General features: G+C 35.0%; 4 protein-coding genes across 8 annotated transcripts; 3 read left to right on the top strand and 1 right to left on the bottom strand.

The window, feature by feature from the left end:
• The first annotated feature begins 1531 nt into the window (after positions 1-1531).
• Positions 1532-4680, top strand: LOC127254314 (homeobox protein knotted-1-like LET6). Of its 3 annotated transcripts, XM_051279366.1 has the most exons (5): positions 1532-1719; positions 1824-2401; positions 2537-2807; positions 3824-4068; positions 4150-4680. In XM_051279366.1, exons 2-5 carry the CDS (start codon positions 1997-1999, stop codon positions 4363-4365), a joined length of 1137 nt encoding a protein of 378 aa, XP_051135323.1. In that variant the 5' UTR covers positions 1532-1719; positions 1824-1996; the 3' UTR covers positions 4366-4680. The 3 variants fall into 3 exon arrangements, with proteins under 3 accessions (XP_051135323.1, XP_051135324.1, XP_051135322.1); XM_051279367.1 differs by having other exon boundaries at positions 1532-2401; positions 2537-2789; XM_051279365.1 differs by having other exon boundaries at positions 1532-2401.
• Positions 4681-6153: 1473 nt separating this feature from the next.
• LOC127254315 (chromatin remodeling protein EBS-like) lies at positions 6154-8562 on the top strand. 2 transcript variants are annotated; one of them, XM_051279370.1, is made up of 5 exons: positions 6154-6501; positions 6956-7298; positions 7407-7475; positions 8043-8169; positions 8269-8562. In XM_051279370.1, exons 2-5 carry the CDS (start codon positions 6970-6972, stop codon positions 8293-8295), a joined length of 552 nt encoding a protein of 183 aa, XP_051135327.1. In that variant the 5' UTR covers positions 6154-6501; positions 6956-6969; the 3' UTR covers positions 8296-8562. The 2 variants fall into 2 exon arrangements, with proteins under 2 accessions (XP_051135327.1, XP_051135326.1); XM_051279369.1 differs by having other exon boundaries at positions 6154-6511.
• Positions 8563-8622: 60 nt separating this feature from the next.
• LOC127254313 (protein STRUBBELIG-RECEPTOR FAMILY 8-like) lies at positions 8623-13773 on the bottom strand. The gene is made up of 16 exons (XM_051279364.1): positions 13423-13773; positions 12504-12636; positions 12344-12415; positions 12193-12258; positions 12008-12079; positions 11843-11914; positions 11605-11676; positions 11422-11487; positions 11279-11344; positions 10863-11179; positions 10330-10586; positions 9857-10128; positions 9625-9760; positions 9395-9537; positions 9170-9326; positions 8623-9040 (listed from the first exon to the last, which is right to left on the bottom strand). The coding sequence occupies exons 1-16, from the start codon at positions 13538-13540 to the stop codon at positions 8858-8860; spliced, it is 2202 nt and encodes a 733-aa protein (XP_051135321.1). The 5' UTR covers positions 13541-13773; the 3' UTR covers positions 8623-8857.
• A 4070-nt stretch (positions 13774-17843) lies between these two features.
• LOC127254591 (uncharacterized) lies at positions 17844-24220 on the top strand. 2 transcript variants are annotated; one of them, XM_051279786.1, is made up of 16 exons: positions 17844-18026; positions 18199-18281; positions 19597-19684; positions 19755-19881; positions 19984-20167; positions 20389-20533; positions 20632-20722; positions 21185-21243; positions 21318-21395; positions 21933-22016; positions 22471-22610; positions 22782-22910; positions 23231-23303; positions 23555-23640; positions 23725-23809; positions 23898-24220. In XM_051279786.1, exons 1-16 carry the CDS (start codon positions 17958-17960, stop codon positions 23928-23930), a joined length of 1554 nt encoding a protein of 517 aa, XP_051135743.1. In that variant the 5' UTR covers positions 17844-17957; the 3' UTR covers positions 23931-24220. The 2 variants fall into 2 exon arrangements, with proteins under 2 accessions (XP_051135743.1, XP_051135742.1); XM_051279785.1 differs by having other exon boundaries at positions 17846-18026; positions 19594-19684.
• The last annotated feature ends 123 nt before the right edge of the window (positions 24221-24343 follow it).

The raw sequence follows: 24343 nt of genomic DNA, 5'->3' as shown, positions 1-24343 counted from the left end.
TTGTAATTGGATTATTAAAAAAAAATTTGTGGCCGGACTAAGGAAGCGTTATACTCCCTCCGTCCCGGAACTATAGTATTAGTTGTGTTTGACACGAAATTTAAGGAATGTTAATATTATATTGATAGTGAGTAAAAAGTATAGGTAAAAAATATTTTTGCTCTTGTGAGTGTATTAGTGTAAAATGTAGTGTCAATTGTGTAATAATAATGAAAGAGTAAGGGTATTTATATAGTGATACGATTATTTATGAAAATAAGACTATTATTTTAAGACGGACAAAAATAGTAAATAAAACTATTGTATTAAGACGGAGTATAGAAAAGAAAATTGATAATGACCTCCTTTTTATCTGAATTTTTACTAAAATGAAATTCGAAATAAATGGATAATCAAACAATTGTAAATTCGACAACAAATTCACCTATGGCTATCTATCAAATGGTTCAACAGAAGACACACCTCTATGCATATATTTATAAAATAAACATATTAAAAATAATATATAGCCAGCCAGAATTAATGTTTCATGTTGCAGTCGATATATACATGTTTTGACCTCAACACGTGATATACACATACATACATACATACATACATACATGTGTATAGTAACATAACAGTTCTTGACAAACGTTGTCACAAAACACACACATAAATTTATAGAGTTCATTGCATGCAAAAAGAATTCTAACAATTCACACACACATAAATATATTAATATTCACATCAACAAAATACAACTGGAACCAATAGTTAAAAAAAGAAGGAAAGAAAAGAAGGGGGGGGGTGGGGGGGGTGGTGGGGGGGGGGAGGACAAGTTTTTAGGGTTTTGAGAATGTGGTAAGGGTAAAAAGGCAGAAGAGGACAACAAAGTAGCGAATAATAAGAGTGGACAAAAAAGCTTAATATCACTGAGTGACTGTATGTATTGTGTATGTATATATAGACAATACATGTATTATCATAAACAGTCCCGGACCTGGAGTCCATAATGATTTGTATCCGTCGATTAGATGTCTGGGAGGGAATCGACGGTATGGGTTGGCCCAGAAAACCTAACCCTCTGTTATCTATCTATCTAATATCTATCGTCTTCATTTCGTAGATCATAGATTTTTCTCTCTCTCCAAAGCCAAACCTCGATTTGATCACTCACAATTGATTTCTTTATTATTTTTATTTAATTTTTAAAAAAATAAAAATGGGTTTTCTCTTACATAGCATACACTTCCCAAACAAAGATCTATGAGCGAATTCTCTCTCTAGTTTGCCAGTAATGGCAGTGATTCAGTGGCAGTGCAAGAAAAGAGAGGGAGAGTTTTCATTGGGAAGGTAAAGCTTTGCTAAGATAACAAACATATGGCTTTCCCTTCTGTCATTATCATCATCGTCGTCATCATCGGCCTCTTCCTCCTTTCTTCCCTAAGCTAAAACCAAACCTAAGCTTCTCTCTCTCCTCTGCAAAAGTCTCTTCTTCGCTGCATTTTTTACTTTCTTTCCTGGTAGTATCTCACTTGTTTTGTTTTGTTGGTCTCTCTGTTCAGAGGGAGAAAATTTAATGCGTGTTAATGACCAGGGAGAGAGATAAAAAACAAAGACACACAGAAGCACACTAAAAACCCCATTTCCAAAGGCAAAAGATTAAAAAGAAAAGAACCTGTAAAAAGCCTGAATCAGTAAGCATGAAACTCGGGAGGCCCCTGCCCCTGCCCCTGCGTAGGTTATTCCGGTCTCTAAAAGAATAAGTAAATAAAAAAAATAAAATGTAAGAAAATCAGAAAAAGATTGCAGCTAATTATGCGTGTGTGCGTGTACAACAGGAAAGAGAAACAGATGAGAGAGAGAGAGAGGGATGATGAGTGCATGATCTTCTTCAAGGGTTTATAAAGTGATCTCAGGAGAGCTATACATACATACATATATACATACATACACACATCCATCGTCCACAAGCTGCAGAAAAGTAGAGAGAAGGAAAAACACACACACACAAATGGATGGTGGTGGTGGCTCGGGTAGCAATTCTTGTCTGATGGCTTTTGGGGAGAATCATAATAATAACAGTAATAATAATAATAATGGGTTTTGCCCTGTGATGATGATGCCGCCTCACATGGCTTCTTCTTCTCAGCCCAATTCCGACGCCGGAAACGCCTTATTCCCTCCTCCTCCGCCTAATCATCACCACGAACTTAACCCCGGCGGCGGTGGTTCTATGATGCTCGAAGAGCATCAGAACCAAAGCAACAACCACACCAGCACTGGGTATTATTTTATGCACCAGAACAATGATGCAGCCACCGCCGCCGCCGCCGCCGGCGGCAGCTCCGCCAAGGCGAAGATCATGGCTCATCCTCACTACAACCGCCTCCTGGCTGCTTATGTTAATTGCCAAAAGGTAAAATTCTTCTACTGTTGGTAATTTAGGAATTCTCTTCTTCTCTCATCTAGCCCTAATTTTTGAAAAAAAAAAAAGGAAAATTGGGGATGGGTTTGAGGGTTTTCGTTAGTTGATTTTGTGTGGGATCGACAGATAGGAGCGCCGCCTGAAGTGGTGGCAAAGCTGGAGGAAGTGTGCGCTTCCGCCGCCGCGATGAGCCGCCGGCACGGCACGATCTGCGTGGGGGAGGATCCTGCGCTGGACCAATTCATGGAAGCTTACTGTGAAATGCTGATAAAGTACGAGCAGGAGCTCTCGAAACCCTTCAAAGAAGCCATGCTTTTCCTTTCGAGAATCGAATGCCAATTCAAGGCCTTGACTCTTTCCGCGCCGTCTGGGTCCTCTGGTGACCAAATCAAAAACAGTTTCTTCCCTCTCTCTCTCTCTCTATATATATACATATATATACGCCATAGTATATATCTTGCCTCATTATGGATTGATGGATGGTATTTATGCTCCTCAGATCTTACTGTTTTGGAGTTAAATTACTGCATCATTTGGTGGGTAGTTTTGTTTAAATAATGAGCCTGCCTGCCTGCATGTGCATGTTTCCGAGAAATTGGTGAATTATGTTTACCATAGAAAGGAAGATGGTGTGTTTCCAGATGCTGTTCATCCATTGTCCCATGGCTTTTCTCTTTCTTCTCTTTCTCTCTCACTCACTGTGAGTGAGTGAATGAATATAAGTATTATTCTATGGAGGGAGGGAGAGGGAAGATTTGCATTTAGTATTATAAAATTGTTTTCTTGAACCCATCAGATCAGATCAGGATTCTTTTTACCTGTTTTCTTCTTGATTCACTCACTATTAGCCGCGTGAATCATTTAAAAGTGACAATTATTGTTTAATTTAAAATTTCGAAGATTAGCAGATAGGTTTTTACCTACACAGTTGAATTTCTTGTTGAAGTAAATTTGGAGTTGCTTTTTGTTCTATTTCCATTCAAAGGAAGTTTGTTTTACAAAACCCTTTCGGGTTTGTGATGAGTTTCTTGAGCTTTTGTGACATTTTATTTTCTGAATTTGCGTTAATTAATTTTTTTTTTCCCCCCACCTGGATTGTTTGTTGTTTTCAACGGTGTTCTGAGTTCTGGAAATCCCATGGCACTGTAAGTAAACCCTGGATAAAAATTTGAGGATGATTAAACCCCCCCAGAAAATGTGACATAAAAGTTGTATATTTGACACTCAATAATTCAAAATTACAGGCTTCTCTACTATTAAATGAGGCAATTCAAACTGTCTGAAAACTGTTTCATGAATTTGCTCATTGTTGGGCTTTTTAACCTTTTAAGAAAGTCACTATGTTTAATTATGGCTTTGATGTCGAAGAAATAGATCAATAATCATCAATGGTGGCACTGTTTCTTGTTTCAGCATGTGTCGAAGCGATGGAGAGAAATGGATCGTCCGAGGAAGAAGTGGATGTGAGCACTAACTTCATCGATCCTCAAGCTGAAGACCGCGAACTTAAGGGGCAGCTGTTGCGAAAATACAGCGGATATCTTGGAAGCCTCAAGCAGGAATTCATGAAGAAACGGAAGAAAGGGAAGCTGCCGAAGGAGGCCAGGCAACAGCTGCTCGACTGGTGGACTCGCCATTACAAATGGCCTTACCCTTCTGTATGTATATATATATGTATATATGCGCCGTGCAATGCCATGCATTCGACTGATTCTTGTAATGTTAATTTTGGCGAACAGGAATCGCAGAAAGTGGCGCTGGCGGAGTCGACTGGGCTGGATCAGAAGCAGATAAACAACTGGTTCATTAACCAGAGGAAGCGGCACTGGAAGCCGTCGGAGGATATGCAGTTTGTGGTGATGGATGCAGCCCACCCCCACCCCCACCCTCACTACTATATGGAGAATGTTTTGGGGAATCCATTCCCCATGGATATCTCTCCTCACCTTCTTTGAACAAGAAGCAACTATTATTATTATTATTATGATTATTATTATTATTATTATTATTAGAGGAGCAGCCATGGAAAAGGAGCTTGAGCTTGAGCTTTGAGGTCTTGTTAATGAATCTAAACTGATAATGGGTGGAAGTGGATTTGTTCTTGATGTTGATGTCTTTGTGTGTAGAAGATGCTTCTAAGTAAGAATATGGTATGTTGCAGCCATTGTTATCTTCAACAATTACTGCTATTACTGTGGCTGTTGCAGTACTACTGCAGTGAAGTAAAATATGATCTAACATATCTATCTATTCACACCTATTGGCTGTTGCTGCTCTTTCTTTTATTTGATGCATATCTTTTCTTTGGTCTGCTGCTTGAGGTTTCTTCTCCATTTGATTTTTGCTCAATTTTGCAAAAAATGTTATAAATTTATTGTTATTTTATGATTATATATGCCAGTTTAATTTTCTCAAATAAAATAGTATGGCTTCAATCAAGATGGACTTTCTTGATTATGAAAATTTTGCCAATACTCTACGCCACTTTACATTTCAAAATAAGTCAAAAGGCTCAATTGGGGTCATAAAATCTTTGGTGAGGACTTTGATTATTTGAATTTTAGTTTTGTGTTTTGATTTTGAATAATTATTTAGTCAAGTGTTTTGTGAAAAAAATATATGAAATATAAATAAAATTTTTAAGTAAATAAAAGGTCAAATAATTTCATTAATTCAATTTAATAATGCTTCTAGTTTATATGTTGAACATCCTTTAAAAGGCTGCTGTATATAGCTGCCGTAGATTTTCATGTAAAGAAAATACATAGGTTTTGTTTCTTTAATTTTTGATTTGATGTATATTTTTTTTATATGAAATATAAAAATTTGTTTAGGTAAATACAATAGAATATGTATTATATTTTAAAATCGGGTAAAATAATTATTAGACAATAATTGAACATGCATATATTTAGTATAGGGTATATATATATATATATATTTACTCCAAATTTATGTTACTGTTTGTGAAGGTGTATTTAATAATTATATAATCATATGTTTCCATATCAAGATGCCCGAATTTGTTACAATATGCATATGGCTAAGGCTGTTTATGGATACAGGTTTTTAAAATTTTTAAAGATTTGAAAATAATATGAAGTTAGAAATTTAATGTGATGTTTGTTAATGATAATAAATAATTGATGTGATATTTTTATATATATAAAAAAATTACTATCAATTAATAGTGTCAATATCTTAAAAGATATGTATATAAACAAAGCTTAAAACAATGAGACATATAAAGATCCGATATTACATCATTACATATGACATCTTCATAGATATGTCAATTTTTTCTGAGAGTCATCGTGGACTAAAAGTGGTACTAATAATGTCTTTTGCTTAACAATTTTATAATAAGACAAAAAATTATCTGATCAGATACTTATTTCTTTTAATTTTAGTAAACTAAGTTAATGCAAGATTTTTATCAAACAAATTCCACCAATAAAGATATCATGAAAAAATTGTTTCCTTTTTTTTTTTTTTTTAATGGAATAAATTTGTTGCAAGTCTGTTAAAAGTAAAATGGGCTACTAAAGGCCCAATGACGCCGATTTCTTATGTAATATAATTGGGCTTTCCTGCAATAGGCCCAACGTTTACCTTATATGTATGGAGCCCATTATTCACCAATAAAATGTTGCCACCTGTCAGATTCTTAATTAATCAAAATAGTAAACCTTAAGTAACACGCGGCTAATCGCGCCATTGATTCCTGCAAGCTTAAAATTCCCCATGTCAAAGAACAAGGGCAGCTCTCTAGGGTTTCGTTGACTGCAGAATTATCCCCAAAATTCTAGGGCTCATAGATCTTCGCTCCCTTTTTAATTTTTCGAATTTTTCCCGGACAATGTACTCCGAATTTCGAGAGTTTTTCCATTCGGGGAGTCGCTCTTGCAATGCCTTATTTCTATAAATTTATCTGAGCGAGAAAATACAAGCGTGAATCGCTTTTGCCAGGGGAAGAATTCGCTCGAGTTTATCAACCGCGGTTGACGACGGACATTGTTTGACGACCGATGTCGAAAACAAGACCTGGTAAAAGAGACATTGCCTCGTACACCATTAGAGGTACCAACAAGGTTGTAAAAGGTATGCGCGTGCACGCCATTGCGTAGAATAACGTGTAATGAAGTTTGTTGATTTGAAAACTGTTTTATTGTGAGTTAATAAGTGAAAAGTGTTCTGTTTTCATGGATATGTATCGGTTCGTTAATTTTTTTTGGTTGCGATGAACTTGAAGGATCGTTGTGTGCATGCATGTCTATCTTCAGCTTTATGGTTTCTGTCCTCCTTTGAGTTTTAGTATGAAAGAAACGCTGTTTTGTGGAAACGAATTACTGCTGAAGCTTTATTGTTTCCTTTGATTTTCTTTTAGGGTTTGTCGATTCATAAGCTTGAATCTACTTGGTTCCTTAAGAAAATAGATTTTTATTTTTATTTTTTTAATCCATTTGTTATTTTACTGGTTTTGTCATATTTTTTATGCATGTGATATTCCTTGAGTGATAATCTGTTGTTTTTCTTTGATTGAAGTTGGAGATTGTGTTATGATGCGACCATCAGAGATCAATTCAGCTCCCTATATAGCACGAGTCGATAAGATTGAGTCTGATGGCCGCAACAATGTTAAAGTCCGGGTAAGATGGTACTATAGGCCAGAGGAATCAGCTGGAGGGCGGAGGCAGTTCCATGGAGCTAAGGAGCTATTTTTGTCTGATCATCATGACATTCAAAGTGCTGACACCATTGAGGGGAAGTGTAATGTTCACACTTTCAAGAATTATACGCGGCTGGAGAATGTTGGACCTGAGGATTACTATTGCCGATTTGAATATAAACCTACCACTGGAGCATTCATGCCTGATCGGGTGGCAGTGTTAGTACTTTAATGATTTTATTTTGATTTCCTTCATAGTATTGTGACTTTGTGATGCTACATTCCGAGAAAATGCTAAATGCGGTTATTTTGGTGGCATGTTTTCAGGTACTGCAAATGTGAAATGCCCTATAATCCCGATGATCTTATGATACAATGCGATGAATGCAAGGATTGGTATGCTAATTGCTCTTTGCTCATTATCATCTTTAGCTATTCAAATTGTGTTTGCATCATCAAATTTCATTGATGGAATGAATTTGAAGGGGAAAAACTAGTTGTTTTAAATGTGTGTTTTCAGTTTATTTATTACTCCTACTTTATAAATGCCGATTGTTTTAGTTTTTTTGGTAAGGTTTATCGTCTTTTAGAAAGTTTATTTCCATTAATTGAATCAGGACTTCACTTATATGTGTCGCCTGCATTTTCTTCTTCAGTAAATCTAAAATAAATTAATGTAGGCAGTTTTTCTTTTCATTCGATTAAGTTTGAACTTTGAACTGATGTAGTGCATGTTTTATGTAGTAGTTCTGTTCTGTTTTGTATGTATCTGATTGAGGTTTTTACTATATGTGCGCGCATAATATTGTATGACGAGTACATTAATAAAGGGAAAATGATACTTTATTAATTTTACATTTTGCGATGGTAAAAATGGTAACAAGAGCATGCCTTTTTTATTTTTTGTCCCTATTCGATCCTTATTGCCTCACTCACTCTAAAAATTGGTTATTGTTTTTGCAGGTACCATCCTGCTTGTGTGGATTTGACTATAGAACAGGTTAAACAGTTGGATTACTTCATTTGCTACCAACATGGATCTGATGAGGACGTAAAAAAGCTTCGTAAACCCCCATTCTCAAATGACAAGGTATGCTTTAGTAAATTCATATTAGTATTGGTTACTTCCCTTAGCTTCAATTGAATTTCTTTCGTCAATAAGCTCCTTGTTCATTCTTACCTGTTGTAGGTACTGTCGAAGCGCCAGAGGAAGTAACCCAACCCTTCCAGTATTGTATGCTGATGATCTTTGTCTCAATGTACAGTGGAAATAGCTGTTCCCCTGGTTAGACTTGTGGCAGTTAGTTACCAAGAATCTTTAGTCCCATGTCCATGGATGTCTGGCGATGAACCAACTAGTTGTGGTATACTGTTTCTGTTACTCTCAGATATTGTAGTCCTGATGTCCCTATGAAGTCTTTACAGATTTAATTAGTGCACAGTTAATGGATCCTGTCTTTTAAGAATTGCATTTTGAGCAGAATTGACACATTTGTGTGCGTGTGTGTATATATATATATATATAGATATAGATACAGATATATATTCTCAAATCTATAAAGGTTCCATTGACTGGGTGAAACAGACTAGTTTGAAAATGAAAATAAAATACAAGGAATACATACAAAAATACAGTGCATTACATAAAGCAGCATTGTTGCATTTCTCAGTTGTGTGTATTAGTCATTTTATTAGTTCCCCAAATTCATGCCTTCGGAAAACCATCCACCTCTGCACACATTCGTGCTCAAAACTTGCAAAGGTTGTTCGAATTCTTGCTACAACATGTCGCTGCCACCGTCGCCACCGGCCTCATGCTCGGGAGTCTTGAAAGAGAACCCTCCTGCTGCTGCTGCTGTTGCATCTTCACTGGATCTTCTCGTCACGATGCTCGCCCGCTGCATCAGCCGAACCAGTGCTTGCACCACCTCTGACATGGGTGGTCGGAATTCAGGCTCCGGCTGCATGCAAAATAATGATCATTTTTCAAATTTCTGAGTGTTTTTGAGATTATTACATACCGTAGGAACCAGATATATTATTATTATTATTATTATTATTATTATTATTATTATTATTATTATTATTACCTGGACACAGAGGGCAATGATATCTGCGAACCGGCTTAAGGACTTTGCCGGATACATGCCATTCAGAGCAGGATCAACCATCTTAGATAAAGCATCGATGTCGTGGAGCTGAGGAGTTGCCCATCTCACGAGCGACTGTTCTGACCTCGCCCTTGAACTGAGCATGGGAAACAAATAAGATGAAATTTTTGGAAGGACGTCGCCACTATTTAAAATTGGACGAACCTGTCGAGAGGCTTTCGCCCGGTTAGAAGTTCCAGCATAACCACACCAAAGCTGTATACGTCGCTTTTTACTGTGTATATTCCAGACAAGGTAAATTCAGGTGCGCTGTATCCGAATGAGCCTACCATTTGGGTCGATGAAACCTGTAGAAAGTATGCAATGATGCTTAACTTAGGCCATCTCCATTAAGGCGGCATGTTTAAGTAACAATAAAGTGAGTGAGGACTTACCTGTCGTTCCAAGTTTGGCGTAAGAGCTGCCAATCCACAGTCGGATAGATGAGGATTGAGCTCTTCGTCAAGTAAAATGTTTGCCGACTTTAAATTTCTATGTATAACAGAAGGTAAGCACACTTCGTGTAGGTACCTAAGCAAATACAATATGACATTAGAATCAAATACGGAAGGAGATTGTGCCTTCGCATGTGTGTGCATGTTGTGTGTGTTATTCGACATAACATACTCTAAAGCTCGGGCAGTTCCGAGTGCCACTCTGACCCGAGCATTCCATGTCAGCATCCTGCTCCTCTCGTCAGCAAAGTGTAGGATATCATGCAAGCTGCCATTTGCAATATAATCATGAACAAGAAGACGCTGCCCGTGTTCAGCGCAGTATCCCACCAGTGCCACAATATTTGGATGCCTCAGATGCGACATGTTTGATACGGCTTCAAGGAAATTATCTTCGTCCTGCAGTGACAGTGCTGCATTGTCGATCTTTTTGATGGCCATGACCTGAAAACCAACAACTTATACAAATGTAAACACATACGAGGGAAACAACAATGGCTTATCCATAAATCAATCAAGCACTCGAAGCAGGTAATTTCTGATCTTGTCAAAAGCAAGCTCTCATTTCAAAACCTACATGCAACAGCAGGAGAAAACAAAATTTCTCATTTCATGCAAGAATTGCTGAAAACTAAATCAAATTACCTTTCCATTGGCGAATTCTGCTCGGTAAACGCGACCAAGGGAGCCTTCGCCAATAAGATTGTCTTGACTAAAGCTATTTGTTGCAGTCTGAAGAGCAGCAACTGTGTAAGAAGTAGCAGTTATAGGTGATATCACTTTTTTTACTGATCCATTTTTCCCTTGTAACCTTTCCACTGTCACAGCTTCAGCTGGTGGGGGCTTCAAATCAGATACGGTAGCAGTAAGCTGCGGCCTTATCTCTTGCATCTCCATAGTTGCTATAAACAAAACGGTGCAATAAAATGCAAGTTAACAGAAACAGTCAATCAAAATTAGGCATGTAGCTTCTGTAGAAGAACAACAAACAAAGCCATACATAGTTAACAGTAAATTTTACCAAAAACAGAGGAATGGATACATCACTGACAAGATTTTGTGACTGATATTGTTTTCTTCGGCGACATGTTTTAACCATATGTCATTTAAAAGACAGGAGTTTATGCTAACTTAAGAAAATATCCGAATGAAGATTATTTAAATAAAACAGGTGTTACCTTTATCATTGCTGACGGGAAGGCTCATCCTTGGCAGCCGTACAGCACTCTCCTTCTTCTTTCCTCTTCTAAGGCAAAAAACTAGCAGAAGCAGAAACAAGGCAACAGCAAACAAAGATCCTAGAACAATGCCTACAATAGCTCCTGTTGACAACCCGTTTTTATTTTCATTTTGTGAATTGCTTGGGACATTGGTGCCAGGTGAACGACCGCTGGGATGGTTTCGACCACCATTATTGTGAGATTGACCAGGAGGAGGTGGGGTATATGGTGGAGGAGGAGGAGCAGGACCATTGGAAAAGGCATTACCGTTGTATCTGGTATATGAAAATTTTAATGGGAGACAATACTAGTTAGAGCTTTCGAAGTATCCAATTCATGAACTGTATTCTGTAAGAATGAATGGAATCACTTACACAAAATTTGGGATAGAAAGGAGCTTTGGTGGAATCCATCCAGTAAACTTGTTGTTTGCCACATTTCTGAAAAATTAATATGAGTTTTAAATTTTAATGATTCACAGTATTGCAGATAATTAACCTCCCAAGGTTGTACTTACAACTTTTCCAAAGGCAAATCAGCAAGGGCATTTAGAGAACCAGTAAGTTGGTTGTTTTGCAGTAGACTGCCAAAATAATGTGAAAGTGAAGTCAGTAGTGACAAATGGTACCCCAAAAAAGGAACAGAATGAAAATTAAAAAAATAAAATAATGATTCATCATGCAATAGTTGTAATCCTTACAGAGTTGAAAGATTTGTTAATGAGGCAAGTGAAGGCGGGAGGTCCCCAGAAAAATTGTTGAAGGATATATCTCTGCAAGTATATCATCAATAGCACACAATTTTAAAATTAGGGAGTTGCTAGTTCTGCACTAAATGCATATTCCAAAAAGATTGATCTGTAATTTAGAAGTATGTACAAACCAATAACAAGTTATTGAAGAATTGACTGATAAAAGGGGACAACCCCGGTGACTTACATGGTAGCTAATGCAGAATGGTTAGCAAACATATCTCCAACTGATTGAGACATCGCATTTCGACTGGCATTCCTGGGACATGTTTCAGGTAGAAAAAGATCTAAACCACCAAATGAGATCATGCAAAATAGAAGTTCTAAGGGGTCCAGGAGATTTTATACTCACAGATAATTAAGAGAACCCATGTTTAAAATCGAATAAGGAAGACCGCCACTTAAATTGTTACTCCCAATATTTCTGCACCCAAAAATTAAAAAATAAAATAAAATAAATCCTTAGTAAATTTACTTGTTTGATGTACTAGTAACCCCAAGAAGCCAAGAAACTTTAAAGGGACAGCTAAACATTACAGGCTTGTCAGATTCGGAGGTAACTGAAATGGAATTGCATCATGTATATTATTGTCACTCAAATCCCTGCAAAAGTGAATGAATGGTTTATCTAAATGAAATTGAAAAACAAGAACTAATGTAGCCCACTGAGCAGAGAGACTGCTATTACAATGTCTTGAGTGATGCAAAGTTGCTGAGCAAGTATCCCATTGTTCCATTGAGTCTCAAACCAGATATTTGGCTGTTACAGAATCAAGAAGACCATCTCATGAACCACATGTTAATATAGACTATATACATAGACTAAATGCTGCAGCAATATAACTTACATTGATACAACAGAAGAACCTTGACAAGTAACACCCTTCCATGACTCTCCACAGGGATCGCCGCCAGTGGATTTCCATCCTGTTAGCTGTGAAGGACTATTTAATGAAGTGTACAACACTTGAAGCCCTTGAACTGCACGGAGCAGGTAAATTCAACATGTATGTTTAATTGATCCTCTTCAAAGGACATGAATTCATTACTTGAATCACAAATTTGCTTCATTTTCATGAAGCAGCAGGGACAGTCTATCCCACAAGACACAGAGCCCCATACAAAGCAAATCCTCAATCTTTAGTTTTCTTTACAATCTGGAAGAACAGTTTCTGACTTGTTCAGATCCATAAATTTTCAGGTCAATAAACTTAAACCAAAAAAAGGGCTGTTGTTACTCAAATTTCCTTTTTGGACAAACGAACTCATGTTCATAGATAAAAGTATATTTGCATAACCAAGTTCTTGCATTTTCCTTCTAACCAAACAAGGGCAATATTTTTCATTATCGATATGTAATAAAATTAGACGTTCAAAAGCAGCTTAAAATCTCAGAAAACTTTCCTGAGATATTTCCAACAACGTTACTTGACACTCTCACTTTCTACTGCCCCAATAAACTCCAAAACCGATGAAAATTCCATTGGAACTAAAAGTTCAAACCCATACTTTTTGTCGAAGGCAACATTGAAAGAGTTTTTGCGAAAACAGAACACGCCAAATCACAACTTCTAACACTGCAAATTCCTTCACTCTCCAAAGCGAAAGTCGAACAAACCTAAAGTAGTCATTTTCCACCGAGCTTAAAGGAACTCACCAAACAAATAAGCCTACTATCCAGTATCCACAAAACATATGCAATTCAATACCAACAATACAAAAAAGGGGAAAGAAAAGAAAAACAGAAAGAAAAACTCAAATCTTTACCATCATTAGGATCAGTAGTAGCATCAATCACGGCGCAAAACCTGAACATCACCGCTGCGATCACCACAACTTCAGTTAACAAAACTCTATAGCTGGCCAACGCTAGCTTCAACCCCATTGCCGATGACTACTTGCGCCGCAGTCAATACGAAATGGATTGCCGCCTATTAACCTAAACAAGCATTGTCGGTGCGCCGTATCGAGGAGGACGACGAGATGGAGCAGGTGCGATCCTCTGCGACAGGTGTCACCGTCGCTATAAGCACGCTTCTGAGATTCGAAGCTTCATAGTTATGGAGACGGATACAGAAGCGGCAGCCACAGTACAGGTAAATAAATTAAATAAATAAAAATGTGTCGGCCAAACTGGGAAGTATAATTAATAGTAGCTGATTTAATAAAATCGATCAATTTACATGGAAATATAAAAATCACGGGAGTGGTTATAAACCTTTGGACATGAAAAGACTAAAAAGCCCTTGTTGAGAAGCAATAAGAATCACCGACGGAAGGCTAATTTGGAATTTGGACGTAGGATATGAACTGACTTTATTGCCCTCATCGACTAATGCCTATAGGCTAATATTTGGACACTTTTATAGGTTTTTTTTTTTTTTTTCCCACATAAATACTTATTAGACTTTTTATTAAAAGACAAAATGTTAGGAAAATTGGAAATTGGACTAATGTTTGTGTAGTTGTATATATGGTCAGCTTCGAAATTTTATTCCGTAATAATTAACATTTATTGATTAGTAAATTTTAGTGATAAAAAACATATATGTACTGCATCAAAATAATAATGGGAATTAAATAAGATTTTAATATTCTGAAAAAATAATTACTTTAGGTTTTTTTAAAAAAAAAAGGAAAAAAATACTGTACTTTGGAGTTGTGGACAGCGAGGCTGAATTGAAATGAGTGGTTCTTGAGAGATCCGGGACTCCGAACACCACACAGATGGTCCGCGGGCCGTGTGGATTAAGCTGGTTTTGAGGTCCACGGACCAGTGACTAATTAATGGGGGTTGAAAAGTGGGCCCTACTTACCTAATAATTAGTAGCATAATTAATCGTAATTTAAAAATGATATTTGAACGTTGATTTATTAAAATGGCAGTGTTGAAAAATTACGTCCAAAAAACCTAAAACCTACTCTACGTACTACTTGTCTAGTCTAGTCTCCGGTGTTTGTTGCACTAACCGTATGAAGCCACGGAAGTCTTGGCTTTAAATGCATCCTGAAAACGACGACGTTCTTGTGCTTTACAAGAATACGTAGAAAATGACGTATTTATGCAAGGGGGGCTTTTTGTTTCCGTATTAAGGCTTCGACCCTACATTTGAAACCTCGGTTGTTCTTAAATCTTAATAATCAGATTGCGATACGTATTGCATTGCAATTGATATTGATACAGTTCTTAAATCTATGCTTATTTTTTTTTGAATTATCATAAAAAAAAATATATTTTTGTTTCTCTTTAAATTAAAAATTATTATATTTTTATATTTTTTTTACTATATAAAAAAAGAAATAATCATTATTATTCACTTTTATTAAAATTTGTACACAATCAAATGAGCAAATATTTGCATAACGAAACTAATTATTTATATTTATTTATCATTTTGTTTTCACTCTGTTGTACACTTATACTTAAAACCAAAGACAATTTGGTATTTATACTATCATAGTATCTACCGACTATTATTAAAATTTATGTGTAAAAAATAGATATAAATATTAAAACTGAAGGAAAAAAATAGTATTTTAATCAAATAGATTATATTTCATAATCAAATATTTGATAGTTTTTGTGGCTTTAACAAGCATGATGTATGTTATTATTCACTATATTTTGAAATAGTCAAATGAAATATATATTTCATTAGTTTTAATTAAATATTTTATTTTCTATATATGATAAGTTAAATATAATAATATTTTACTAGTTTGTAGAATTATTTATAATAAGCATTGCTTGTATCTCTTAAAATTATGTTTATTTTTATTTTTATCTATCTAAAACATATTTTTATTAAAATATGATATTGCTTTTTATATATATTTTTTAATTATAAATAAAAAAAACTCAATCAACCCCTCATACATAAAAACTCATGCCAAAATTTTTTGAATATTAGGAGACAGTGACAATAGTTTTTATTTGGATTGGAAGGAATAGTAAATTTGTGATAAATTCATTTTTTGGTACTCATTTTATCTAATGCATATATTTAAACTATATGTATATATGATACTACTATTTAGTGATTAAAAAATTGTAAGTATCTATTGATAATATCATTATTCAATGTGTTTTTATTAAATCCAACTGTAATATAATAGATAATACATACATTATATATTTATTTATTTACTAAGATGCTTGATAAAAATAGTTTTCTATTATATTTAAAAGTATATATGTGGTTATTTTCGCCAATTTCATATAAATTTAATTATATTGTTTAAAATTATTAACATAAATATCAAGATTCTATTAATTCTTACATATATATTATAAAGATACCATTAAACATATTTTATTTTATACATTACAAATGAAAAAGAAAATGTCAAAATGTTACTACATTATGTAGTACTTCCTCCGTCCCAATACAATAGTCTTGTTTACTATTTTTGTCCGTTCCAAAACAATAGTCTTGTTTCCATAAATAACTATATCACCATAAAACTACCAATATTTTTTTATTTTTATTATACAATTGCCACTATTTTTTACACTAATACATTCACAAGGGCAAAAAAGTCTTTTATCCATACTTCTTATTAACTACCAATATAATATCAATATCCTTTAAATTTTGTGCTCAACCCAATTAAAACTATATTTATAGGACGGAGGGAGTAATAAATAGTGACAAGTTTTCTTTACATTAAGTTTTTATGCAATATGACTTAAAAGGTGGTAGAAAAGTACGAAAAACTTCTTAATTTAATCATTTGTAATGCCATAATAATTAATAATGGTTCCTTTTAGATATATTTGGAGTTTTGAAATTTTATAAATAATAAAAAATTAATATTTAATATTATATTTTATGAAATAAAAAATACATTTTATATGACATTTTTCTAAAAGTTAAATAATGTCAGAAATTTAAAAATATTGTATAAATAATCTATAAATATATAATTTTTAATGAAAAATATATAAAAAATTACATCTATCTATTATTTTATTTTTAAAAAAATAATAAAAATAAAACGTAGGAAAATAAACACCCATTATTGCTTTTAAAAAAATAAAATAAAATAAAAACAAAGCAAAGTGTTGACTTGCGAATATGGGGAAGCATCTGAAATTTAACTTTTACAAGCAACCATCCTTTTTTGGGCAGTGCCAGATTCCTTTGTCAGTGTATTTTTATTTTTATTTATATTTATATTTATACTCAATAATGACAACAGTTCTAACAGTAGTAATAATTTGTAAATTTTGAGTATACAGTTAACATTATATTGTATGTAGCTGTAGACACATCACACATAACATGACATAATAATAAATAAAGTTTAAGGTAGAGTTGGTGCAATAATTACAACTAAAAATGTGCAATTGACATATTGTTGTCTACCTTAGAGCACCAAATTTGGAACACAATAATACTAATTAATATTATAATAACAATAGTAATAATACATGGCTGGAGACTATCAATTATTCAGTTACGTTGTGGGCCCCTTTTTTAAATACTGGGGCAGGTGATGAGTGCCATCATTTACACTTATCCATCTTTCAGCAATCAATTATTATTATTCTTACTTCGCCCTGGTATGTACCAGGTCCACGTTGCCGTCTGTTCCACATACTATATTATTTTTTTTTTTTAAAATAATTACACACTTTAATTTTATTTTAATTTTTTTAATTTTATTTTTTAAAATTTTAATTAAACTAATTAGTTATCTTAATTTTAATTTATAATTATTAATATTATAAGATAATTATTTTCACTAATATATTCTTAATTATCTACTAATTATATCCCTTCTAAAATACAGTGTCTACAGCGTAGCTATCGGGACGGAGGTAGTATTATTTATTTATTTTTTAGGGGTTGGTCGTTATGCCAATCAATATTTTGTGTTAAGCTTTGGTTGGCTGTTCACCTACAATTATTTTATTTCATATATTCCAGCGTGGCATTACATCGGGTAGTTAACTTCGGGTTTCAACTCGAATATTATGTTGGATCGGGTCGGGTGTTTGCGTTTATATTTTGGTCAATTTGGTTAATAAAATGGGTTGGGCTTTTATTTTTGGGCCTGAAAATTACTAAATGGGCCGCCAGATTGATTACGGTCGAAGCGACGTCGTTTTGAGAGGTGCTCGATACTGGTCGGCTGGTGGGATTGGTATGTGATTTGTTAGTAGTGACTGTACGAACCTGAGGGAGAGTCACCGTACGTAGCCGGCTAGATTGACAAATGAATTCCGAAAATACTGCTGCAGACATTCTCCAATTGGTATAAATAAATAAAGGAACAGATATATCTGTTTAATCATTATGCGCAGGAACAGGAAGGCTCTCGCCGTGCTGATGCGTGCCAGAATGCATCCACTTTCCCCCACCTCGGTGAGTAGTTCCGTGGCGGATACGATTTGTTTTTTTTTTTTTGAATTGGCTCAGTTGATCTCGTTGAGTCTCGGTGATCGAGTTAATTGTTGCTGCAGTTAATAGTTTGATTTAGTTTAGTCTACTGTGATTTCCTATCGTTTGATCACTGATTTGTGTTACTACCGATCAGAGGATCAATCAAATGCAATTTCCTCCACTGGATGGTAACAGCAAAATTTCTCGTTCAAAGGATGCATCCGGTAGTGTACACACGTAAGTTACCGTACATGCTTTTTGCAGCTCTTTTGAAATGTTTATGTTCACTAGAATACAGCGGAAGTGCGATCGCATGTTTATTTCAGTTCATTTTGGCAATCTGAACGGTTTTGGAGGTCTGAAATGTTGAAATCATGCATATAACTAGTTGTATGTCGTATTCGCTTAGTGATACTGCTATTGGTTTTACTTAAATGAATGTGGAGTATTGGCCAATTTCAACCTTAGATTTCTTTGTAAAACATGAATCGAACTCATGTGCGTAAAATTAAAACGTGCCTCTGGTGTGTAGGTTGAAGTTGGTAAACAGGTCTAGATGAATGGGGTCAATCAGAGTACACAGTCCTCGTATGATTTACAAATTCGTAGGAGTGACATAATTAGAGTTATTCCATCGGTGAATATAATATGACTATGCAAGACTGCATCCCACATGTTTGGAATAAAACCATGTTTACTTTCAATCTTCCATATTATTACCTGACCTATATTTACTTGTACAGTTGTATTAGAAAAAAACATGGTGTTTAAAAAAAAAATAGAGAACTCGGCTCTGATTAGATAGAGAATTTTGGAGTTTTGATAAGGGTGTGTTGTTTGTGGGTTTGGGTTTGGATTTATGAATAGTAAAAAGTTGAATTTGAAAAGTTGTTTGATGCGATATAAATATATGTCGATGTGATGTTTTGAATGTAAAATAAATTTGTAGTATAATATAAAAAAAGATAAATATGTTTGATTTGATATTTTTGGAGAGAAGAAGCATGTAATAAATCCACAAAAGAATACAAATGTTTTTACAAAAATTACTTTAAATGAATAGTGCCAAAATTTTAAAAAATGTTTTGCGTAAACAAAGCTATGCATGTCTTTTAACATTTGATCTAAAACAGAAGCGAGTTGCAGCGCTATGCTATAGATTAGAACTTTGATCAAGTATCCAATTTGTAGAACTTTAACCATTTCGACAACAATGAAGTAAACATGTATTTTAAATTCTCTCTCTTTCTCTCTCTCTCTCTCTCTCTCTCTCTCTCTATATATATATATATATATATATATGGAATTTCCATAATCCAGACAAGTAGAAACTTGGATCTTTTAAGATGTTAGGAGCGAGGATTCAGTTAAAATAAGGGGGGATAACCCAGTAATGGAGCTCTCATGCATACCAATCTTGAGGCACTTAGGCGTGCACTCATGCTTGAGCAATGAAGCTATGTGTAGCTTGTGATCTTTCATTATACTGAAAGAAAGGTTTTATATACTAAAGTTGTTAGCAATGTTAACTTAAGGTGTAATTTCTCAGAAGTTTTGAGCAAGTGCGGGAGTCAATGCATTCAGCGATATCATTGGACAAGACAGAGATTCTGGATGCTGCATTGGATGATTTCTCTGAGGTCTGCTTTTACTTTATTGCATTTCCAATGATTTTTAAGTTTTTGCATGCTGATTATATCAGGAATGCAGGGTTACTTTGGTCTTTCAGTGGAAAGTCGGCGAGCACTCCTGCTTGCACTTGCTAAAGAATATGATCTCACCCGGACACAAGTGCGAGAATTGATGAAGCAGTATCTTGAGCTTGAGCTTCCAAGTGGTATGTTGCATTTTAAAGTGTATTCCATCTTTGGTTGTGGGTGGTTTGGTCACTGTTTAGCTTATTCTTGGGAAGTGGTACTGGACTAACAAATTGAATTAGGCAGTAAGGCTCCCGAAGATGCACATGTGGAGGAAGGCTTGTTTTCTGGTTTATATAGAATTGAGCGAAGTTTGAGGCAATCTCTCAAGCCGAAGTATGAAGTTCTTTTTGAACGGCTGAATACCCATCCTGGGGGACTGAGATTCTTATCAATTATGAGAGCAGATATTCTATCTTTTCTCGCGTAAGGTTATGGATTGTATCATCTTTTGTTTCTGGCTTAATGTATCTCACATTATGCGATTAAACCATGCTGAAAGTCACATAAAGAGTTTAATTGTTTAATAGGTAAACCGGACACTAAAACAATTATACTTTTTCATTTAAATGATTTTTCATAGACTTTCTTCCTTTCCTGGCAAGTTGATTATATGGCTTTTAAATATTACTTCTGCTCTTCTTCAGAGAGGAAAATATACCATCACTTAGGGCACTGGATTCTTACTTGAAAGAGAAGCTCATTACTTGGCTCAGTCCTGCAAACCTCCAGCTTCACATTGTAACATGGGATGATCCAGCTTCTTTGTTAGAAAAGATTGTAGCATATGAGGTTTTTTTTTTTTTTTTTTTTTGTCACTGTGCCTGTAGACTTGCCCTTACTGAAAAACTGCAAACTAAATCATTGTGAAATGTTTGTGTGCATTGTAGGCTGTCCATCCCATCAGCAATCTTTTAGATCTGAAGCGGAGGTTGGGTGTAGGCCGTCGTTGTTTTGGATACTTACACCCTGCAATTCCAGGTTGCATTATTTTCTTGTCCGGCGATTATATAGCATTGAATTTTGGTTCAAATGAAACATTTATCAGCAATAGATTGTGGAACGAAAATGATTCCCATTTCAGATCTTAAATGTTGAATACTATTCCCATTTGAGTGGTTCTAAACATCCAAATTGTTGTTGCAAAATGAGTTGCTGTTCATCTCTGTCATTTGTTCATTACGAGAAAGTAGGGGTCTGTTTGTAATCTAAATTTGAGGTTGGAAATGGCATCCTATTTCAAGATAATCAATAGTGTGAAAAATAATAAAGCTTGTTAGGTTGTTTTTGCTTGTTTCAAAGAAATGCTATGACTTCTTATGCTGAGCGACTCCTCAATTGGGTTTTGGGAGTCGTATTAGTTAAAACTTGGAGTATTTCTTCATTGCATTCTCTGTAACATAAGTGTGACTACAATTAGTGTCATATTATATTGATCTTCAGGTGAACCACTTATATTTATTGAAGTTGCACTGTTGAAGAATGTTGCTCAAACCATACAGGTAAACTACATTGTATCCTATATTCCTATATACAAGAAAAGGATTTCATGTGATCCTCGAATGCTGGATTACAGGAAGTTCTATGGGACCATCCTCCAACACCTGAAAGTGAAGCAGCGTGTGCACTCTTTTACTCCATTTCTTCTACTCAGGTAATAAAAATGCAATGCAACACTTCTTTGTTTCCCCATATGACAAGATCTGAATTTGAAGTGTGTAACTTCCCAATTCGTAGAATCAGATTTGAACCTAGGATGCTAATTGTGTAGCTTGATTTTTCATTGATATTTTATTTTTGTGATCACAAAATATTCCTCCATTTCTGGTGCATTTGGATAATGCACAGTTGCATTTCCTTGGTTCCAAAATTTTGATCTTGGAAACCAGTAAGCGCACAAATATTAATGTGTTAGTTCCTGTTCTCCATTTTCCTCCTTTACTCTATCATAATGAGGCTCAACAATTCTCCCTATAGTAATTATTCCCTATCAGTCAGATCTATATACTTGCATGAAGTCTTAAATCTATAACTAATTATCTAATTTGAATTGGTGTATGTTCGTGCTGTATTTACCTGTTCCTTATTGACTTAACATCATGCAGTATTCTTCCAACTCATCTAAAAGAATCACTGTTCTTTGGGTTTTTTGCTACTAAAGATTCCTTTGAATGTTCTCATGGATCTGCAGCCTGGTTTATCTGGAATTAACCTTGGAAAGTTTCTTGTTAAGCGAGTAATTGATGTGGTCAGAAAGGACATGCCAAGAATTTCAGTAAGTTTACATCTTTCACTATGCGTTCTCAGTAGACTTATATGTTGATCCAATTTCCTCCTACCCAAACTTCTGACACCCACCATGGTATCAAGACTATTAGGTTGAACATCTCTCCTTATTTGTGCTTAAATGTGGAGAGATAATTACACAAATTCGCAATTCATGCAGAAAATGAAAAGTAGCATATTTAAACCATGCTTATATAAATATTGGCTGTTTAGGGTTTCAGTAAGTATTCACATGGTGTTGAGTGATTTCATCTTAGGAACTGCTAATCATCAGGAAAGTTGGATAAAGAGCATCTTGTTGTAATTTTAGTTTTGTGAGGAGCATTCTGGGAAGTCCATACAATTTATTTCAGTAATCAGCATATATATATATATATATAATAAATACACACACACACATTTGTTTCTTAATAAACTTAACTTGCAGAATTTATCCTGTGCAGACATTTGCAACATTAAGTCCTATACCAGGATACATGCATTGGCTTTTGCCAAAGTTGGCATCCAGTGAGAAATCTGGTTCCCCTTTCACTGAAAACTTGCTAAAACCAGAAGAAGAAACTGCAATATTGAATGCCACTGGGTAAGCACCATCTCAATTTTTCGCAGCTTCAATGTAATCCATGTGAGATTATATATTGATTTTATCTCTAAGACTCTAACAGAAATAATGCTTCAAGCTAATTCAATCAACCATCAGTCTATATTTCTCCAACGTAATCATGACGAGGCCATGTTTTTAACTCATGTATAGAGAATTTAGCAACGGAAAAACTGGGATGGAAGCCTTGTGGAACTTGTTATCTTCAACGAAGCATGAGTGGATGAAATCAGAGAAGCTGTTGCTTGTCTTGAGAGCCCCTTTAATGAGACTCTGTGCCAGGTATTTATTTCAAGTAAGATTTCCAAATTTTTAGACAAACATCCCGTTACATTTTTAATTATTTCAAAAATTCCAAGGCGTATACTTCAATTCTTTCCTGAAAAAGGAGATGAATACGTAAAATATGGCAATTAGCAGATGTCTATAAAACCAGAAAAAAAAAAAAATACTACCTTGAAGAGTTGTGTTAAGATAATATCGAACACTAATTAATCTTTAGGCATTCCAGGTACTACAAGTGGTGGTGCTCTGAGTTCTGTATAATCAATGTTCCTTTTTCTTTTATCATATTTACTTTGCTATCTGTTCCATGACTACAGGTACCTTTATCAGGAGAAGAAGAGGGGAAAGGCTTTGGACTCTGTAGGAAATTTCCATTTGCAGAATGGAGCGGTTCGTAATTTGCCCACTATAACATAACCTTCATTTTAGTTGCCAATCATGAACTCCTGGTTTGCTATGTGTGTGTGGGTTTCCGAGCTCAGACTTAAGCTTTGCCAAGGTGGCTTTTCTTTATTCTTGTCCAATTGGCCCTTCTTCCACCAAGAACAGGCACACACAGAAACTCAAATAATGTAGCATTTTGCATAACTAGCTGAGAAGCGTTATGCCTGTAAAATAACACTTATATATGGCCTTTACAGATGATTGGTAGAATCAATTGGATGGCTGATCTTTCTGAAAAAGGTCTAGAACAAAGCGCAGGCATAATGGTCAACTACATATACAAGTAAGACATAGCTACTTTGTATTTATGTGACAATCAATTTCCCATTTTATCGAATGTTTTTTAAACTGTGCAACCTATCTGCAGGGTGAAACACATTGAAGAAAATGCACTGGCATATTTCAGTAAAGGGCAGATCAATGCTTCAGAAGAAGTCAGAGCCTACGTCGAGGTAAATTTTACCTGAATCTTGTGAGCACAAACAAATTCCTGATGGATTGAATTTATACCCGTAAGATAATAACTTGGTGCAACCACAGGAAGATCAGGATCAACAAGAAATGGAAGAGTAAAAGGCTGTCCAGTGCTTGTGAAGCTACAAAACTTAAGAGATAGACAAATGAAATATAGTTCCACAACCTACATGTCAAATATAGTTCCACAACCAACAGTATACTGGTAGTCACTACATATTTCGGATTCCAACTGTATGTATCATCTATCCATCAGCAAACCCTTCATCTCACTTGTGCAAGGATGGTGTAGTTCATTTCAATACATGTAATAAAGCCTGTGATTTGTGTGCAAAACAAGGAGCCATACAGGTCTTTTTCATAGGCATGCAGCTAGCCCTTTTCCTTCATATCCCGGATGCCAATTGCTTCTCAACACCAGGTATCATTTTCACTTAATATATATATATATATAATTTTCATTGCAAGTCCTGCCACAATTGGGCCCACCTAAATCATTGCCTAATCATGAC

Source organism: Andrographis paniculata, unplaced genomic scaffold (genome assembly GCF_009805555.1).
Source record: "Andrographis paniculata isolate CXL003 unplaced genomic scaffold, ASM980555v1 Contig52END, whole genome shotgun sequence".
Lineage (NCBI taxonomy): Eukaryota > Viridiplantae > Streptophyta > Magnoliopsida > Lamiales > Acanthaceae > Andrographis > Andrographis paniculata.
Note: the sequence above shows the minus strand (reverse complement) of the source record. Positions and strands in the feature narration are given on the sequence as shown.

Coding starts and splice junctions, on each gene's coding strand:
- LOC127254314 (XM_051279366.1), top strand. CDS start 1,997: ATGGATGGTGGTGGTGGCTCGGGTAGCAATTCTTGTCTGATGGCTTTT. Junction 2,402..2,536: donor CTTATGTTAATTGCCAAAAG/GTAAAATTCTTC, acceptor TGGGATCGACAG/ATAGGAGCGCCGCCTGAAGT. Junction 4,069..4,149: donor ACAAATGGCCTTACCCTTCT/GTATGTATATAT, acceptor TTTGGCGAACAG/GAATCGCAGAAAGTGGCGCT.
- LOC127254315 (XM_051279369.1), top strand. CDS start 6,439: ATGTCGAAAACAAGACCTGGTAAAAGAGACATTGCCTCGTACACCATT. Junction 7,299..7,406: donor ATGCCTGATCGGGTGGCAGT/GTTAGTACTTTA, acceptor GCATGTTTTCAG/GTACTGCAAATGTGAAATGC. Junction 7,476..8,042: donor TGCGATGAATGCAAGGATTG/GTATGCTAATTG, acceptor TTGTTTTTGCAG/GTACCATCCTGCTTGTGTGG.
- LOC127254313 (XM_051279364.1), bottom strand. CDS start 13,540: ATGGGGTTGAAGCTAGCGTTGGCCAGCTATAGAGTTTTGTTAACTGAA. Junction 12,080..12,192: donor CCTCCGAATCTGACAAGCCT/GTAATGTTTAGC, acceptor TTTTGGGTGCAG/AAATATTGGGAGTAACAATT. Junction 11,345..11,421: donor GATTTGCCTTTGGAAAAGTT/GTAAGTACAACC, acceptor TTAATTTTTCAG/AAATGTGGCAAACAACAAGT.
- LOC127254591 (XM_051279785.1), top strand. CDS start 17,958: ATGCGCAGGAACAGGAAGGCTCTCGCCGTGCTGATGCGTGCCAGAATG. Junction 19,685..19,754: donor CATTGGATGATTTCTCTGAG/GTCTGCTTTTAC, acceptor TCAGGAATGCAG/GGTTACTTTGGTCTTTCAGT. Junction 22,611..22,781: donor GCAATATTGAATGCCACTGG/GTAAGCACCATC, acceptor ACTCATGTATAG/AGAATTTAGCAACGGAAAAA.